Source organism: Oncorhynchus keta, chromosome 6, assembly GCF_023373465.1.
Source record: "Oncorhynchus keta strain PuntledgeMale-10-30-2019 chromosome 6, Oket_V2, whole genome shotgun sequence".
NCBI lineage: Eukaryota > Metazoa > Chordata > Actinopteri > Salmoniformes > Salmonidae > Oncorhynchus > Oncorhynchus keta.
The window spans coordinates 1,480,590-1,502,311 of NC_068426.1; the positions used below are offsets into that span (position 1 = coordinate 1,480,590).

The 21,722-nt window shown below is 42.1% G+C and overlaps 1 protein-coding gene across 5 annotated transcripts in view; it reads left to right on the plus strand.

Moving 5' to 3' along the window:
• Window positions 1-1,270: 1,270 nt before the first annotated feature.
• Window positions 1,271-21,722, plus strand: part of LOC118383109 (cell adhesion molecule 2-like) — an 884,842-nt gene continuing 864,390 nt past the window's right edge. For all 5 annotated transcript variants that reach the window (XM_052520137.1, XM_052520141.1, XM_052520139.1 and 2 more), the window contains exon 1: window positions 1,271-1,623. In XM_052520137.1, coding sequence (XP_052376097.1) covers window positions 1,563-1,623 — 61 coding nt within the window. In that variant the 5' untranslated portion in view covers window positions 1,271-1,562. The remainder of the gene's footprint in view (window positions 1,624-21,722) is intronic.

The window sequence follows — 21,722 nt, forward strand, 5'->3', positions numbered from 1 at the left end:
TCATGCTGGAGGATGTTGCAGGCAGCAGAACATTCTCCACGGCGTCTCCAGACTCTGTCACGTCTGTCACATGTGCTCAGTGTGAACCTGCTTTCATCTGTGAAGAGCACAGGGCGCCAGTGGCGAATTTGCCAATCTTGGTGTTCTCTGGCAAATGCCAAACGTCCTGCACGGTGTTGGGCTGTAAGCACAACCCCCACCTGTGGACGTCGGGCCCTCATACCACCCTCATGGAGTCTGTTTCTGACCATTTGAGCATACACATGCACATTTGTGGCCTGCTGGAGGTCATTTTGCAGGGCTCTGGCAGTGCTCCTCCTGCTCCTCCTTGCACAAAGGCGAGGGTGGCGGTCCTGCTGCTGGGTTGTTGCCCTCCTACGGCCTCCTCCACGTCTTCTGATGTACTGGCCTGTCTCCTGGTAGCGCCTCCATGCTCTGGACACTACGCTGACAGACACAGCAAACCTCTTGCCACAGCTCGCATTGATGTGCCATCCTGGATGAGCTGCACTACCTGAGCCACTTGTGTGGGTTGTAGACTCCGTCTCATGCTACCACTAGAGTGAAAGCACCGCCAGCATTCAAAAGTGACCAAAACATCAGCCAGGAAGCATAGGAACTGAGAAGTGGTCTGTGGTCACCACCTGCAGAGCCACTCCTTTATTGGGGGTGTCTTGCTAATTGCCTATAATTTCCACCTGTTGTCTATTCCCATTTGCACAACAGCATGTGAAATGTATTGTCAATCAGTGTTGCCTCCTAAGTGGACAGTTTCATTTCACAGAAGTGTGATTGACTTGGAGTTACATTGTGTTGTTTCAGTGTTCCCTTTATTTTTTTGAGCAGTGTAAAACAATATCCATAAAATATATGTTTGAACTTTCGAACTAGTTTCCCTTGGGAATGCAAATAAAGCATTTTTTAAATCAAAAGCAATCACTTTTGCATGTGAAAACACAAAATCCTGCTCCACGTGCTTAATTACTTCACTTTTGTTTTGAGCTGACTTCGCCTTGGGCTTTGAATGGCAGACCGTTTCCAGAACGAATGCGATCAATTTTCATCTGGTGCAAAAACAATCCTGCCGGGCGCCCGGGCCCAACTAATCGAATCCCCTCACTCACACACACAGACACACATAGACACACAGTGCTCAACCAATGGGCGGCCCTGATTGGTTAACCAACTCTTTCAGTCACCATTGTGTGGGCGGGACTAAGACTCTCTCGTTCCTTCCTCAGCTCAAAGCGGCACTTTTCCGATTCTGTGTGAGAGAGCAGAGCGGACGACGGCAACATCTCTTCTTCTTACCAGAGGAAATACACACCGACTCATTCTCACAGCTACGGAGCAGTTACACCTTATCAGTACTCTACCGAATTACCAGGACATCTTCTACCCAAGGAGACTAGAATAAATAAAGGAAAAACACGTTAAAACATTATTACCTATCGGTTAAATTAGAGGAGCCGATATACCGATATCCCAGCAACACCAGGATAACATACCGGAGCTTTCGGGAGCACGAGGAAAGGGAGAGGGATAAAGGAGGAGAAGACAGGATGATTCTCAAGCATCATTTGGTTCTGACGCTGTGCACCGTCTACGGGATACTGCTAAAAGGTTAGACTGCTGTTTTTAACTTTGAGTGGAAAAAAAAAACATTTGAGAGTGTGTGTGCGTGCCTGCGTGTGTTTGTTTGAGAGCGAGAGAGATGCGGGAGGAGGAGGTGATGGAGACTGCGTGAGGAGAGTGGAGAGTCTCATGGGTCATTTGCGGGCATTATTTTCACGCTGCGCCTGGGGGGGCACTGCCCTGTCACGCACGGGGTCTCGCATGCGTCGGAGTGTGTGTGTGTGTGCGTGTGTCGCTGGGGTGCCCTGTCATGCATAGGGTCTCAGATACGTGCTAATGCAATGGATTAAACGCGATACAATTTGCATAATTTGTTGGATGTGATTTGGGAGCCTACGGGGGCTTGTTGTGCTCGCACACTCGCAGTTTGTGTGTGTGCGCGCGTGCGTGTTAGTGTGTTTTAAATGCTGAAATGAACGGTAAACGGCTAAGAACGCACCGCACACACCTCAGAGGCAAGGCATCCTCCCTGGTACGCAGGTTGTTGTTGCCGCTTCAACACACACACACACACACACACACACACACACACACACACACACACACACACACACACACACGCACATAATGTTGTCTCATTATCGGTTAATTATGAATTGTCTGAAATCAAATAGAGGAAAATGTGTAGTAGACTATAACACTTTTCTTCTCACGACGACAGTCATTCAGTTAAGGACGTTAGTGTAAAACGTTTAGTCGGTAATACGTCTCGGGCTTTAGCCGTGCAGTCGTGAATTCGTAGTTAGGCTATGTGCAGCAGGAGTCGCCCAATGTTGACTCTTGGGCGTTTATTTAGGGCTCTACACACAACAAGATCTCATAGTTTCCCTTTTACATTTTGCCGTATTGTGATTAGAGTCAACATTTTTTACACGTTCATTCCGCGTGGTTACAGTGATAAACAGAAAGACACTTAAGACATTCATTCCGAGTGGAAAAGGTTAGGGCTCAAATCAAAATAGTAAAAAAAAAACGAAGTGCTATTACCATCAGGTATTCTCAAGGCTTGCTAAAGCATTGTGAACTGCGGTGGGGCAGGGGTCTAAGCAGCCAGCTCCGAGCATCACGAGTTCAATCCCAGTGCCCTTTAGGCTGAGTGATTGTAGACCAATAGCCCGTTATTCAGCAGCCTAATAGATGGTTTTAACTGGAGAACGGGATAGAATGGGAGAATGACTAGAGCATGAACAAGAGAAAATATAGAACGGAGAATGAGTAGAGTATGAATTTGAGAATTGATAGAGCATGGATAGAATGGGAGAATGATTAGAGTATGAATGCGAGAAAATATAGAACGGAGAATGAGTAGAGTATGAATTTGAGAATTGATAGAGCATGGATAGAATGGGAGAATGATTAGAGCATGAACGAGAGAAAATATAGAACGGAGAATGAGTAGAGAGTATGAATTTGAGAATTGATAGAGCATGTATAGAATGGGAGAATTGATAGAGCATAGATAGAATGCGAGAATTGATAGAGCATAGATAGAATGGGAGAATTGATAGAGCATAGATACAATGGGAGAATTGATAGAGCATAGATACAATGGGAGAATTGATAGAGCATAGATACAATGGGAGAATTGATAGAGCATAGATAGAATGGGAGAATTGATAGAGCATAGATAGAATGGGAGAATTGATAGAGCATAGATAGAATGGGAGAATTGATAGAGCATAGATAGAATGGGAGAATTGATAGAGCATAGATAGAATGGGAGAATTGATAGAGCATAGATAGAATGGGAGAATAGATGAATGGGAGAATTGATAGATAGAATGGGAGAATTGATAGAGCATAGATAGAATGGGAGAATTGAAAGAGCATAGATAGAATGGGAGAATTGAAAGAGCAAGATGAATGGGAGAAAAGAGCATAGATAGAATTGATAGAGCATAGATACAATGGGAGAATTGATAGAGCATAGATACAATGGGAGAATTGATAGAGCATAGATACAATGGGAGAACTGATAGAGCATAGATACAATGGGAGAATTGATAGAGCATAGATAGAATGGGAGAATTGATAGAGCATAGATAGAATGGGAGAATTGATAGAGAGAATTGATAGAGCTTCACTCCGTTGATTGGTGGAGTGGGATTTATGGAACAGCAGACCCCTTTTTGTAATGTGATTTCCTCACCAGTCCCACACTGGGGTGATAGCAAAGTGATTTTGTGAAAGCGAGGAAAAGTCTCCTTCCCTTGCTAGTAAGCAGCTAGCTGTCAGCCTGGCTGTTTTTTTTTTTTTTTTTTTTTGTGTGTGGATGATCTCAATGATGTGTGTCCACTCCACTGTCTCCCTGAAGAAGCTCACATCCACTACAAGACCATGGTACTTACCTACAGAACAGCAAGAGGAACTGCTCCTCCTCCACTCCACTGGCTATGACTGGTCCACCTAGCTATCTGGAGATGAATGTACTGACTATGACTGGTCCACCTAGCTATCTGGAGATTAATGTACTGACTATGACTGGTCCACCTAGCTATCTGAAGATGAATGTACTGACTATGACTGGTCCACCTAGCTATCTGGAGATTAATGTACTGACTATGACTGGTCCACCTAGCTATCTGAAGATTAATGTACTGACTATGACTGGTCCACCTAGCTATCTGAAGATGAATGTACTGACTATGACTGGTCCACCTAGCTATCTGTAGATTAATGTACTGACTATGACTGGTCCACCTAGCTATCTGAAGATGAATGTACTGACTATGACTGGTCCACCTAGCTATCTGTAGATGAATGTACTGACTATGACTGGTCCACCTAGCTATCTGTAGATGAATGTACTGACTATGACTGGTCCACCTAGCTATCTGGAGATGAATGTCCTGACTATGACTGGTCCACCTAGCTATCTGAAGATGAATGTACTGACTATGACTGGTCCACCTAGCTATCTGTAGATGAATGTACTGACTATGACTGGTCCACCTAGCTATCTGTAGATGAATGTACTGACTATGACTGGTCCACCTAGCTATCTGGAGATGAATGTCCTGACTATGACTGGTCCACCTAGCTATCTGAAGATGAATGTACTGACTATGACTGGTCCACCTAGCTATCTGTAGATGAATGTACTGACTATGACTGGTCCACCTAGCTATCTGGAGATGAATGTCCTGACTATGACTGGTCCACCTAGCTATCTGAAGATGAATGTACTGACTATGACTGGTCCACCTAGCTATCTGTAGATGAATGTACTGACTATGACTGGTCCACCTAGCTATCTGAAGATGAATGTACTGGCTATGACTGGTCCACCTAGCTATCTGTAGATGAATGTCCTGACTATGACTGGTCCACCTAGCTATCTGGAGATGTATGTACTGACTATGACTGGTCCACCTAGCTATCTGGAGATGAATGTACTGACTATGACTGGTCCACCTAGCTATCTGGAGATGAATGTACTGACTATGACTGGTCCACCTAGCTATCTGAAGATGAATGTACTGACTATGACTGGTCCACCTAGTTATCTGGAGATGAATGTACTGACTATGACTGGTCCACCTAGCTATCTGTAGATGAATGTACTGACTATGACTGGTCCACCTAGCTATCTGGAGATGAATGTACTGACTATGACTGGTCCACCTAGCTATCTGTAGATGAATGTACTGACTATGACTGGTCCACCTAGCTATCTGGAGATGAATGTACTGACTATGACTGGTCCACCTAGCTATCTGTAGATGAATGTACTGACTATGACTGGTCCACCTAGCTATCTGAAGATGAATGTACTGACTATGACTGGTCCACCTAGCTATCTGAAGATGAATGTACTGACTATGACTGGTCCACCTAGCTATCTGTAGATGAATGTACTGACTATTACTGGTCCACCTAGCTATCTGAAGATGAATGTACTGACTATGACTGGTCCACCTAGCTATCTGAAGATGAATGTACTGACTATGACTGGTCCACCTAGCTATCTGTAGATGAATGTACTGACTATGACTGGTCCACCTAGCTATCTGGAGATGAATGTACTGACTATGACTGGTCCACCTAGCTATCTGGAGATGAATGTACTGACTATGACTGGTCCACCTAGCTATCTGTAGATGAATGTACTGACTATGACTGGTCCACCTAGCTATCTGGAGATGAATGTACTGACTATGACTGGTCCACCTAGCTATCTGAAGATGAATGTACTGACTATGACTGGTCCACCTAGCTATCTGTAGATGAATGTCCTGACTATGACTGGTCCACCTAGCTATCTGTAGATGAATGTACTGACTATGACTGGTCCACCTAGCTATCTGGAGATGAATGTCCTGACTATGACTGGTCCACCTAGCTATCTGAAGATGAATGTACTGACTATGACTGGTCCACCTAGCTATCTGTAGATGAATGTACTGACTATGACTGGTCCACCTAGCTATCTGGAGATGAATGTCCTGACTATGACTGGTCCACCTAGCTATCTGAAGATGAATGTACTGACTATGACTGGTCCACCTAGCTATCTGTAGATGAATGTCCTGACTATGACTGTGATATGTGGTTGTCTCCTCTCAGCCATCTTAAGATGAATGAACAAACTGTAAATCGTTTCAGATAAGAACGTCTGCAAAATTACTCAAACGTAAAAATAAAAATAAATAAAGAAATGTGTGTGTACCTGCCCATTCCTTCAGATGAAATAGGGAGAGAGAGTGTGAGATAATGTGTGCGTTTGAGTTTGTGTGTGTTGACGTTGCTTTGAGAGACTAGTTAAGGATCATATCACTTCCATCTTACCCAACACCCTAGACACATTACAATTTGCATACCTCCCCAAAAGGTAAAATGAGGGGGGGGTATTCAACAGATTCAATGCACTTCCCCATCCCCATCTGGACAAGACTAATACCTACAGTACCCTGCCCTATCCCCATCTGGACAAGACTAATACCTACAGTACCCTGCCCTATTCCTATCTGGACAAGACTAATACCTACAGTACCCTGCCCTATCCCCATCTGGACAAGACTAATACCTACAGTACCCTGCCCCATCCCCATCTGGACAAGACTAATACCTACAGTACCCTGCCCCATCCCCATCTGGACAAGACTAATACCTACAGTACCCTGCCCTATCCCCATCTGGACAAGACTAATACCTACAGTACCCTGCCCCATCCCCATCTGGACAAGACTAATACCTACAGTACCCTGCCCTATCCCCATCTGGACAAGACTAATACATTTACATTTACATTTAAGTCATTTACAGTACCCTGCCCTATCCCCATCTGGACAAGACTAATACCTACAGTACCCTGCCCCAACCCCATCTGGACAAGACTAATACCTACAGTACCTTGCCCCATCTCCATCTGGACAACAGGAATACCTACAGTACCCTGCCCTATGCCCATCTGGACAAGACTAATACCTACAGTACCCTGCCCTATCCCCACCTGGACAAGACTAATACCTACAGTGCCCTGCCCTTTCTCCATCTGGACAAGACTAATACCTACAGTACCCTGCCCTATCCCCATCTGGACAAGACTAATACCTACTGTACCCTGCCCTATTCCTATCTGGACAAGACTAATACCTACAGTACCCTGCCCTATCCCCATCTGGACAAGACTAATACCTACAGTACCCTGCCCTATCCCCATCTGGACAAGACTAATACCTACAGTACCCTGCCCTATCCCCATCTGGACAAGACTAATACCTACAGTACCCTGCCCTATCCCCATCTGGACAAGACTAATACCTACAGTACCCTGCCCTATCCCCATCTGGACAAGACTAATACCTACAGTACCCTGCCCCATCCCCATCTGGACAAGACTAATACCTACAGTACCCTGCCCCATCCCCATCTGGACAACAGGAATACCTACAGTACCCTGCCCTATGCCCATCTGGACAAGACTAATACCTACAGTACCCTGCCCTATCCCCACCTGGACAAGACTAATACCTACAGTGCCCTGCCCTTTCTCCATCTGGACAAGACTAATACCTACAGTACCCTGCCCTATCCCCATCTGGACAAGACTAATACCTACAGTACCCTGCCCTAGACCCATCTGGACAAGACTAATACCTACAGTACCCTGCCCTAGCCCCTTCCGGACAACAGGAATACCTACAGTACCCTGCCCTATTCCCATCTGGACAAGACTAATACCTACAGTACCCTGCCCTAACCCCATCTGGACAAGACTAATACCTACAGTACCCTGCCCTAATCCCATCTGGACAAGACTAATACCTACAGTACCCTGGCCATATCCCCATCTGGACAAGACTAATACCTACAGTACCCTGCCCTATTCCCATCTGGACAAGACTAATACCTACAGTACCCTGCCCTATCCCCATCTGGACAAGACTAAAACCTACAGTACCCTTCCCTTAACGCCATCAGGACAAGACTAATACCTACAGTACCCTGCCCTATCCCCATCTGGACAAGACTAATACCTACAGTACCCTGCCCCAGCCCCATCTGGACAAGACTCATACATACTGTACCCTGCCCTACCCCCATCTGGACAAGAGTAATACCTACAGTACCCTGCCCTACCCCCATCTGGACAAGACTAATACCTACAGTACCCCGCCTGCCCTATCCCCATCTGGACAAGACTAATACCTACAGTACCCTTCCCTATCCCCATCTGGACAAGACTAATACCTACAGTACCTTGCCCTAATCCCATCTGGACAAGACTAATACCTACAGTACCCTGCCCTATCCCCATCTGGACAAGAGTAATACCTACAGTACCCTGCCCTATCCCCATCTGGACAAGAGTAATACCTACAGTACCCTGCCCCAATCCCATCTGGACAAGAGTAATACCTACTGTACCCTGCCCCAATCCCATCTGGATAAGACTAATACCTACAGTACCCTGCCCTATCCCCATCTGGACAAGAGTAATACCTACAGTACCCTGCCCCACCCCATCTGGACAAGACTAATACCTACAGTACCCTGCCCTAATCCCATCTGGACAAGACTAATACCTACAGTACCCTGCCCTATCCCCATCTGGACAAGAGTAATACCTACAGTACCCTGCCCCAATCCCATCTGGATAAGACTAATACCTACAGTACCCTGCCTTCCCTAACCCCATCTGGACAAGACTAATACCTACAGTACCCTGCCCAGACCCATCTGGACAAGAGTAATACCTACTGTACCCTGCCCTATTCCCCATCTGGAGAAGACTAATACCTACAGTACCCTTCCCTTATCCCCATCTGGACAAGAGTAATACCTACTGTACCCTGCCATATACCCATCTGGACAAGACTAATACCTACAGTAGCCTTCCCTTATCCCCATCTGGACAACAGGAATACCTACAGTACCCTGCCCTAACCACATCTGGACAAGACTAATACCTACAGTACCCTGCCCTATCCCCATCTGGACAAGACTAATATCTACAGTACCCTGCCCTAACCCCATCTGGACAAGACTAATACCTACAGTACCCTGCCCTATCCCCATCTGGACAAGACTAATACCTACAGTAACCTCCCCTACCTTATCTGGACAAGACTAATACCTACAGTACCCTGCCCTATCCCCATCTGGACAACAGGAATACCTACAGTACCTACAAAACGAAACAGAAAAATGGATCGCTAGTGACTAGAAAGCCGGTGACGTCGACCGCCGAACAAGGAGAAGGGCCGAACTCGGCGGAAGTCGTGACAAGGTGGCTTAGGGTAGAGAAATGAACATTCAATTCTCTGGCAAAAGCTCTGGTGGACATTTCCCTCAGTCAGCATGCCCATTGTGATGTGTTGTCTGACAAAACTGTACATTTTAGTTTCCTTTTATTGTCCCCCCAGCACAAGGTGCACCTGTGTGATGATCATGCTGTTTAATCAGCTTCTTGATATGCCACACCTGTCAGGTGGATGGATCCTCTTGGCAAAGGAGAAATGCTCACTAACAGGGAGGTAAACAAATTTGTTCACAAAATTTGAGAGGAAATAGGCTTTTGTGCATATGGAAAATGTCTTTACATGTTTTGTTTATATTTTTATTCAGTGTGTGTGTGTGTATATATATGTATATATATAGGTATAGGTGTTCGATGGGGTTGAGGTCAGGCCTCGTAGCAGGCCAGTCAAGTTCTACCGTATCGACAAACCATCTCTGTATGGACCTCGCTGTTTCAGCATTCTAATGCTGAAACAGGAAAGGACCTTCACCAAACTGTTGCCACAAAGTTGGAAGCACAGAATCATCTAGAATGTCATTGTATGTTGTAGCATTTAGATTTCCCTTCACTGGAACTAAGAGGCCTGAATCATTAAAAACAGCCCCAGACCATTATTCCTCCTCCACCAAACTTTATATATTCAAGCTAGGAGCACTGTGTGTGTGTGTGTGTTTGGACAGTATATTCAAGCTAGGAACACTGTGTGTGTGTTTGGACAGTATATTCAAGCTAGGAGCACTGTGTGTGTGTTTGGACAGTATATTCAGGCTTGGAGCACTGTGTGTGTGCGCGCGTTTGTGTGTGTGTGTGTCTGGACAGTATGTTCAGGCTAGGGGCACTGTGTGTGTGTGTGTGTGTGGGGGGGGGGGTCTGGACAGTATATGCAGGCTAAGGGCACTTCATGAGTGTGTGTGTGGGGGGTATGGACAGTATATGCAGGCCAGGGGCACTGTGTGTGTGTGTGTCTGGACAGTATATGCAGGCTGGGAGCAGCTTGCCTGACCAGCTTCAGGCAAAATTGTGAACAGGAGAGTGGAGAGAAAGGTCACAGTGACGTGGAGTATGTGTGTTAGCGTTCACTGTGTGTGTGTGTGTGTGTGTGTGTGTGTGTGACAAGGTCAGGGAGAGGCAACTGGGGCTCTTGCATTAATACTTCATCACAATAAACAAAGAGAGAGGGAGAGAAAGACACAGGGAGAAAGAGAGAGAAAGAGAGAAAGGGAAGAGGAGAGAGGGGTGACAGAGAGAGAGAGACATAGGGGGGAGAGGGGTGACAGAGCGAGATAGGGAGAGAAGGGTGACAGAGCGAGATAGGGAGAGGGAGAGAGGGGTGACAGAGAGAGAGAAAGACATAGGGGGGAGAGGGGTGACAGAGAGAGAGAGACAAAGGGGAGGGGAGAGAGGGGTGACAGAGAGAGAGAGAAAAAGGGAGAGGGGAGAGAGGGGTGACAGAGAGAGAAAGGGAGAGGGAGAGTGGGGTGACAGAGAGAGAAAGGGAGAGGGAGAGTGGGGTGACAGAGAGAGAGAGAGAGAAAGGGAGAGGGGGGAGAGGGGTGACGGAGAGAGAGAGAAAGAACGTGAGGGGAGAAAGGGGTGACGGAGAGAGAGAAAGAACGTGAGGGTAGAGAGGGGTGACAGAGAGAGAGAGAAAGAACGTGAGGGGAGAGAGAGGTGACGGAGAGAGAGAGAAAGAACACGAGGGGAGAGAGGGGTGACAGAGAGAGAGAGAAAGAACGTGAGGGGTGATCGGAGAGCGAGAGAGAGAGAGAGAAAGGAAGACTGATCCCAGATCAGCAGGTTTACCCCATATTCAGACTATCGACTACTCTGTCTCCTGCTGGTACCACAGTCACACTGTTACTGTTACTACTGTTACTAATGTTACTACTGTTACTGTTACTACTACTGTTACTAATGTTACTACTGTTACTGTTACTGTTACTACTACTGTTACTGTTACTACTACTGTTACTGTTACTACTACTGCTACTGTTACTACTGTTACTACTACTGCTACTGTTACTACTACTGCTACTGTTACTACTACCACTACTGTTACTACTGTTACTACTGTTACGACTGTTACTGTTACTGTTACTGTTACTGCTACTGTTACTGCTACTGTTACTACTACTGTTACTAATGTTACGACTGTTACTGTTACTACTGTTACTGTTACTGTTACTACTACTGTTACTGTTACTGTTACTACTACTGTTACTGTTAGTACTACTGTTACTACTACTGTTAATACTGTTACTACTACTGTTAATACTGTTACTAATGTTACTACTACTGTTACTGTTACTACTACTGCTACTGCTACTGTTACTACTACTGCTGCTACTACTGTTACTACTACTGTTACTACTACTGTTACTACTACTGTTACTACTGTTACTACTGTTACTACTACTGTTACTACTGTTACTACTGTTACTACTACTGTTACTACTGTTACTACTACTGTTACTAATGTTACTACTACTGTTACTGTTACTAATGTTACTACTACTGTTACTGTTACTGCTACTGTTACTGTTACTGTTACTACTGTTACTACTACTGCTGCTACTACTGTTACTACTACTGTTACTACTACTGTTACTACTACTGTTACTGCTACTGTTACTACTGTTACTACTGTTACTACTGTTACTACTACTGTTACTACTACTGTTACTACTACTGTTACTACTACTGTTACTACTGTTACTACTGTTACTACTACTTTTACTACTACTGTTACTGCTACTGTTACTACTGTTACTACTGTTACTACTGTTACTACTACTACTGTTACTACTGTTACTACTGTTACTGTTACTGTTACTGTTACTGTTACTACTAATGTTACTACTGTTACTACTACTGTTACTAATGTTACGACTGTTACTGTTACTACTGTTACTGTTACTGTTACTACTAATGTTACTACTGTTACTACTACTGTTACTAATGTTACGACTGTTACTGTTACTACTGTTACTGTTACTGTTACTAATGTTACGACTGTTACTGTTACTGTTACTACTGTTACTACTACTACTGTTACTACTGTTACTACTGTTACTGTTACTGTTACTACTAATGTTACTACTGTTACTACTACTGTTACTAATGTTACGACTGTTACTGTTACTACTGTTACTGTTACTGTTACTACTACTGTTACTGTTACTGTTACTACTACTGTTACTGTTACTACTACTGTTACTGTTACTGTTACTACTACTGTTACTACTACTGTTAATACTGTTACTAATGTTACTACTGTTACTGTTACTACTGTTACTGTTACTACTGTTACTACTGTTACTGTTACTGTTACTACTGTTACTGTTACTACTGTTACTACTGTTACTGTTACTACTGTTACTACTGTTACTACTACTGTTACTACTGTTACTACTACTGTTACTGCTACTGTTACTACTGTTACTACTGTTACTACTGTTACTACTGTTACTACTGTTACTACTGTTACTACTACTGTTACTACTACTGTTACTACCACTGGTACAGTCACACTGTTACTACTGTTACTGTTACTACGGCTACTACTACTGTTACTACTACTGGTACAGTCACACTGTTACTACTGTTACTACCACTGGTACAGTCACACTGTTACTACTGTTACTGTTACTACGGCTACTACTACTGTTACTACTACTGTTACTACTACTGTTACTACATTTACATTTACATTTAAGTCATTTAGCAGACGCTCTTATCCAGAGCGACTTACAAATTGGTGCATTCACCTTATGACATCCAGTGGAACAGCCACTTTACAATAGTGCATCTACATCTTAAAAAGGGGGGGGGGGTGAGAAGGATTACTTATCCTATCCTAGGTATTCCTTAAAGAGGTGGGGTTTCAGGTGTCTCCGGAAGGTGGTGATTGACTCCTGACTACTGTTACTGCTGCTACTGTTACTGCTACTACTGTTACTGCTACTACTGTTACTGCTACTACTGTTACTACTGTTACTACTGTTACTACTACTGCTACTACTACTACTACTACTGTTACTACTACTGTTACTACTACTGTTACTACTACTGTTACTACTACTGTTACTACTACTGTTACTGCTACTACTGTTACTGCTGTTACTACTGTTACTACTGTTACTACTACTGTTACTGCTACTGCTACTACTACTGTTACTACTGTTACTAATGTTGCTACTACTGTTACTACTACTGTTACTACTGTTACTGCTACTGTTACTACTACTGTTACTACTGCTACTACTACTGTTACTACTACTGTTACTACTGTTACTACTGTTACTACTGTTACTGCTACTGTTACTACTACTGTTACTGCTACTACTGTTACTGCTACTGTTACTGTTACTACTACTGTTACTGCTACTGTTACTACTACTGTTACTGTTACTGCTACTGTTACTGCTACTGTTACTGTTACTGCTACTGTTACTGCTACTCTTACTACTACTGTTACTACTACTACTACTACTACTACTACTACTACTACTGTTACTACTGTTACTACTACTGTTACTACTACTGTTACTGCTACTACTGTTACTACTACTGTTACTGCTACTGTTACTGCTACTACTACTGTTACTACTACTGTTACCACTACTGTTACTGCTACTACTGTTACTACTACTCTTACTACTACTGTTACTGCTACTACTGTTACTACTACTGTTACTGCTACTGTTACTACTACTGTTACTACTACTGCTACTATTACTGTTACTACTACTGTTACTGCTACTGTTTCTACTACTGTTACTACTACTGTTACTACTACTGTTACTACTACTGTTACTACTACTGCTACTATTACTACTGTTACTGCTACTACTGTTACTACTACTACTGTTACTACTACTACTGTTACTACTACTACTGTTACTACTACTACTGTTACTGCTACTGTTACTACTACTGTTACTACTACTGTTACTACTACTGTTACTACTACTGCTACTATTACTGTTACTACTACTGTTACTGCTACTGTTTCTACTACTGTTTCTACTACTGTTACTACTACTGTTACTGCTACTACTGTTACTACTATGGTTACTACTACTGTTACTGCTACTACTGTTACTACTACTGTTACTGCTACTGTTACTGCTACTGTTACTGCTACTACTGTTACTGCTACTACTGTTACTGCTACTACTGTTACTGCTACTGTTACTACTACTGTTACTACTACTGTTACTACTACTGCTACTATTACTGTTACTACTACTGTTACTGCTACTGTTTCTACTACTGTTTCTACTACTGTTTCTACTACTGTTACTACTACTGTTACTACTACTGTTACTGCTACTACTGTTACTACTACTGTTACTACTACTGTTACTGCTACTGTTACTGCTACTGTTACTGCTACTACTGTTACTGCTACTACTGTTACTGCTACTACTGTTACTGCTACTGTTACTACTACTGTTACTACTACTGTTACTACTACTGCTACTATTACTGTTACTACTACTGTTACTGCTACTGTTTCTACTACTGTTTCTACTACTGTTTCTACTACTGTTTCTACTACTGTTACTACTACTGTTACTGCTACTCTTACTACTACTGTTACTGCTACTACTGTTACTGCTACTGTTACTACTACTGTTACTGCTACTGTTACTACTACTGTTACTGCTACTGTTACTACTACTGCTACTGTTACTACTCCTGTTACTACTACTACTACTGTTACTACTCCTGTTACTACTCCTGTTACTACTCCTCTTACTACTACTGTTACTACTACTGTTACTACCACTGGTACAGTCACACTGTTACTACTGGTACTACTACTGTTACTGTTATTACTGTTACTGCTACTACTACTGTTACTAATGTTACTACTATTACTGTTACTGTTACTGTTAATACTACTGTTACTACTACTCTTACTACTACTGTTACTACTACTACTGCTACTACTACTGTTACTACTACTGGTACTGCTACTGTTACTACTGTTACTGTTACCACTGTTAATACTACTGTTACTACTGCTACTACTACTACTACTGTTACTACTACTGTTACTACTACTACTACTGTTACTACTCCTGTTACTACTACTGTTACTACTACTGTTACTACTACTGTTACTACTACTGTTGCTACTACTGTTACTACTACTGTTACAACTACTGTTACAACTACTGTTGCTACTACTGTTGCTACTACTGTTACAACTACTGTTACTACTACTGTTGCTACTACTGTTACTACTACTGTTACTACTACTGTTACTACTACTTCTACTGTTACTACTACTGTTACTACTACTGTTGCTACTACTGTTGCTACTACTGTTACAACTACTGTTACTACTGTTACTGCTACTGTTACTTCTACTGCTGTTACTACCACGGTTACTACTACTGTTACTACTTCTGTTACTGTTACTACTGTTAATACTACTGTTACTACTACTACTGTTACTATGGTTACTACTGTTACTGCTGTTTCTGTTACTGCTACTGTTACTACTGCTACTACTGTTACTGCTACTGTTACTACTGCTACTACTGTTACTGCTACTGTTACTGGTGTTTATGTTACTGCCACTGTTACTACGACTGTTACTATGGTTACTACTTTTACTACTGTTACTACTACTATTTCTACTACTGTTACTACTACTGTTACTGTTACTGCTACTGCTACTACTACTGTTACTGCTACTGTTACAGCTACTGTTACTACTACTGCTACTGTTACTACTACTGTTACTGCCACTCTTAATATTACTGTTACAACTACTCTTACTACTACTCTTACTATTTACTGTTACTACTACTGTTACTGTTACTACTACTGTTACTACTACTACTACTGTTACTGTTACTACTACTGTTATTGCTACTACTACTGTTACTGCTACTGTTACAACTACTGTTACTGCTACTGTTACTCTTACTACTGTTACTGTTACTACTACTGTTACTACTACTGTTACTACTACTACTACTACTACTACTGGTACTGCCACTCTTAATATTACTGTTACTACTACTGTTAATGTTACTACTACTGTTACTGCTACTGTTACTCTTACTACTGTTACTGTTACTACTACTGTTACTACTACTGTTACTACTACTACTACTACTGTTACTGCCACTCTTAATATTACTGTTACTACTACTGTTAATGTTACTACTACTGTTACTGCTACTGTTACTCTTACTACTGTTACTGTTACTACTACTGTTACTACTACTGTTACTACTACTACTACTACTGTTACTCCCACTCTTAATATTACTGTTACTACTACTGTTAATGTTACTACTACTGTTGCTGCTATTGTTACTACTACTGTTACGGCTACTGTTACTGTTACTACTACTACTGTTACTACTACTGTTAATACTGCTGTTACTACTACTGTTACTACTACTACTACTACTACTGTTACTACTACTACTGTTACTACTACTACTGTTACTGTTACTGTTACTGTTACTGCTACTACTACTACTGTTACTACTACTGTTACTACTACTGCTACTACTACTGTTACGACTACTGTTAGTACTACTGTTACTGTTACTACTACTGTTACTACTACTGTTACTACTACTACTGTTACTGCTACTGTTACTACTACTACTGTTACTACTACTGTTACTACTACTGTTACTACTACTACTACTGCTACTGTTACTACTACTGTTACTACTACTGTTACTGTTACTACTACTACTACTGTTACTACTACTGTTACTGCAACTGTTGCTACTGCTACTGCTACTGTTACTACTACTGTTACTGCTACTACTGTTGCTACTGTTACTACTGCTACTACTACTGTTAATGCTACTGTTACTACTACTGCTACTGTTACTACTGCTTCTACTACATTTAATGCTACTGTTACTACTACTGCTACTGCTACTGTTACTACTGCTACTGCTACTGTTACTACTGCTACTACTACTGTTACTACTACTGTTACTGTTACTGCTACTGTTACTACTACTGTTACTGCTACTACTACTGTTACTACTACTGTTACTGTTACTACTACTACTGCTACTACTACTGCTACTACTACTGTTACTACTACTGTTACTACTACTGCTACTACTACTGTTACGACTACTGTTACTACTGTTACTACTACTACTACTGTTACTGTTACTGCTACTACTACTACTTTTACTACTACTGTTACTGTTACTACTACTGTTACTACTACTGCTACTACTACTGCTACTGCTACTGTTAGTACTACTGTTACTGTTACTACTACTGTTACTACTACTGTTACTACTACTACTGTTACTGCTACTGTTACTACTACTACTGTTACTACTACTGTTACTACTACTGTTACTACTACTGTTACTACTACTACTACTGCTACTACTACTACTACTGTTACTACTACTGTTACTGCAACTGTTGCTACTGCTACTGCTACTGTTACTACTACTGTTACTGCTACTACTGTTGCTACTGCTACTACTACTGTTAATGCTACTGTTACTACTACTGCTACTGTTACTACTGCTTCTACTACATTTAATGCTACTGTTACTACTACTGCTACTGCTACTGTTACTACTGCTACTGCTACTGTTACTACTGCTACTACTACTGTTACTACTACTGTTACTGTTACTGCTACTGTTACTACTACTGTTACTGCTACTACTACTGTTACTACTACTGTTACTGTTACTACTACTACTGCTACTACTACTGCTACTACTACTGTTACTACTACTGTTACTGCTGCTACTACTGCTACTACTACTGTTACTACTACTGTTACTGTTACTGTTACAACTACTGTTACTGTTACTGCTACTGTTACTGCTACTGTTACTACTACTGTTACTGCTACTGTTACTACTACTGTTACTACTACTGCTACTGTTACTGCTACTGTTACTACTACTGTTACTGCTACTGTTACTGTTACTGTGACTACTACTGTTACTGCTACTGTTACTACTACTGTTACTACTACTGTTACTACTACTACTGTTACTACTACTGTTACTACTACTACTGTTACTACTACTACTACTACTACTGTTACTACTACTGTTACTACTACTGTTACTACTACTGTTACTACTACTGTTACTACTACTACTACTGTTACTACTACTGTTACTACTACTGTTACTACTACTGTTACTGTTACTACTACTACTACTACTGTTACTACTACTGTTACTACTACTGTTACTACTACTGTTACTACTACTGTTACTACTACTGTTACTACTACTGTTACTACTACTACTACTGTTACTACTACTACTACTACTGTTACTACTACTGTTACTGCTACTGTTACTACTACTGTTACTACTACTGTTACTACTACTGTTACTACTACTGTTACAACTACTGTTACTGTTACTGCTACTGTTACTGCTACTGTTACTACTACTGTTACTACTACTGTTACTACTACTGTTACTACTACTGTTACTACTGTTACTGCTACTGTTACTACTACTGTTACTACTACTGCTACTGTTACTGCTACTGTTACTACTACTGTTACTACTACTGTTACTACTACTGTTACTGTGACTACTACTGTTACTACTACTATTACTGTTACTACTACTGTTACTGCTACTGTTACTACTACTGTTACTACTACTACTACTGCTACTGTTACTACTACTGTTACTACTACTACTACTACTACTGTTACTACTACTGTTACTACTACTACTACTGTTACTACTACTACTGTTACTACTACTGTTACTACTACTATTACTGTTACTACTACTGTTACTACTACTACTACTACTACTGTTACTACTACTGTTACTACTACTATTACTGTTACTACTACTGTTACTACTACTGTTACTACTACTGTTACTACTACTGTTACTACTACTGTTACTGTTACTACTACTGCTACTGTTACTGCTACTGTTACTACTACTGCTGCTACTACTGTTACTACTACTGTTACTACTACTGTTACTACATTCAGGGCAGTTAAGGGGATATATGTGTGTGTGTGTGTGTGTGTGTGTGTGTGTGTGTGTGTGTGTGTGTGTGTGTGTGTGTGTGTGTGTGTGTGTGTGTGTGTGTGTGTGTGTGTGTGTGTGTGTGTGAAGGCCATCCTTGTCCCAGTGTGTCAGGCTTGGCATTAAAGACACTATTGATTGAAACTGCGTGTACAGATGTAGGATCTTAATTTGAGCCAGTTTGCTACATCAGTAAAAATGTTCCTGTAGCAACAGGAAATGTCAATTATTACGTGGATATGTATAATCAACATTTTTGTAGCGGTTGATTCATTTTTCGTTAGGGCAAATTAAGTCTGAAATATAAAATTGGAATCTACAAACTTCAGACTTAAAAAAAAAACTAAAATACACTGCAAATTTTCAGGAACATTCTCAGCAACAAAAGAGTGATCAAATGAAGATCTACATTTATGTCTGTCAACACAGTGTGTTTTGGCCTCTTCTCTGTGGACGCTATCAGGCTGTGTCTGTCACTGTCAGGCTGGATGAAATGCCTCTTTGACTGGCAGCACAGTATTCCCACAGTGTGTGTGTGTGTGTGTGTGTGTGTGTGTGTGTGTGTGTGTGTGTGTGTGTGTGTGTGTGTGTGTGTGTGTGTGTGTGTGTGTGTGCGTCTCTCTCTCTATCTCAGTCTTCTGTGTGTGTATGTGTGTGTGTGTGCGTCTCTCTCTCTATCTCAGTCTTCTCTCTGTGTGTGTGTGTGTGTGTGTGTGTGTGTGTGTAAATAGTTAGCTCACTCCTCAGCACAACAACAGTCAATGTGTAATCTGAATTCCTGTCATGATGCTTCTCTCTCTCTCTCTGTGTGTTTGTGTGATATTTATTTCATTTCACCATTATTTAACCAGGTAAGCTAGTTAACCAGGTAGCCCAGTTGAGAACAAGTTCTCATTTATAATTGTGACCTGGCCAAGATAAAGCAAAGAAGTTCGACACAAACAACAACACAGAGTTACACATGGAGTAAACAAACCATGCAGTCAATAATACAATTGAAAAATAAAATATATTATATATATAAAAAGTCTATATACAGTGTAAATGAGGTAAGATAAGGGAGGTAAGGCAATACAATAGTCCATAGTTGCGAGGTAATTACGATATAGCAGCTAAACACTGGAGTGAAAGATGTGCAGAAGATGAATGTGCAGGTAGAGATACTGGAATGCAAAGGAGAAAAAATAAATAAATAAATACAGTATAGGGATGAGGTAGTTCGATGGGCTGTTTACAGATGGGCTATGTACAGTTGCAGTGATCCGTGAGCTGCTCTGACAGCTGGTGCTTGAAGTTAGTGAGGGAGATAAGAGTCTCCAGCTTTAGAGATTTTTGCAATTCGTTCCAGTCGTTGGCAGCAGAGAACTGGAAGGAAAGGCGGCCATGTGAGGAATGGGCTTTGGGGGTGAGCAGTGAAATATACCTGCAGGAGCGTGTGATACATGTGGGTGTTGCTATGGTGACCAGTGAACTAAGATGAGGCGGGGTTTTACCTAGCAAAGACTTATAGATGACCTGGAGCCAGTGGGTTTGGCGATGAGCACGAAGCGAGGGCCAGCACTGCTACCAACACTGCTGTTACTGTCTATTATCTATCCTGTTGTCTAGTCTTTACCCCAACCTACATTATATTACCTACCCTACTACCAACACTGCTGTAACTGTCTATTATCTATCCTGTTGTCTAGTCTTTACCCCTACCTACATGTACACATTACCTCAATTAGGGCGTATTTTCACAGCCCTATTCTAAAATGGACTAAATTTAAAAAATCTTCGGCAATCTACACACAATACCTCAATGGTAACTCTGACAGAGCTCCAGAGTTCCTCTGTGGAGATGGGAGAACCTTCCAGAAGGACAACCATCTCTGCAGCACTCCACCAATCAGGCCAAAAAGCACCTAAAGACTCTCAGACCATGAGATACAAGATTCTCTGGTCTGATGAAACCAAGATTGAACCCTTTGACCTGAATGCGAAGCTTCACGTCTGGAGGAAACCTGGCACCATCCCTACGGTGAAGCATGGTGGTGGCAGCATCATGCTGTGGGGATGTTTTTCAGCGGCAGGGACTGGGAGACTAGTCAGGATCAAGGAAAAAGATGAACGGAGCAAGGTACAGAGAGATCCTTGATGAAAACCTGCTCCAGAGCGCTCAGGACCTCAGACTGGGGTGAAGGTTCACCTTCTAACGGGACAACGACCCTAAGAACACAGCCAAGACAATGCAGGAGTGACTTCGGCACAAGTCTCTGAATGTCCTCGAGTGGCCCAGCTAGAGCCCGGACTTGAACCCG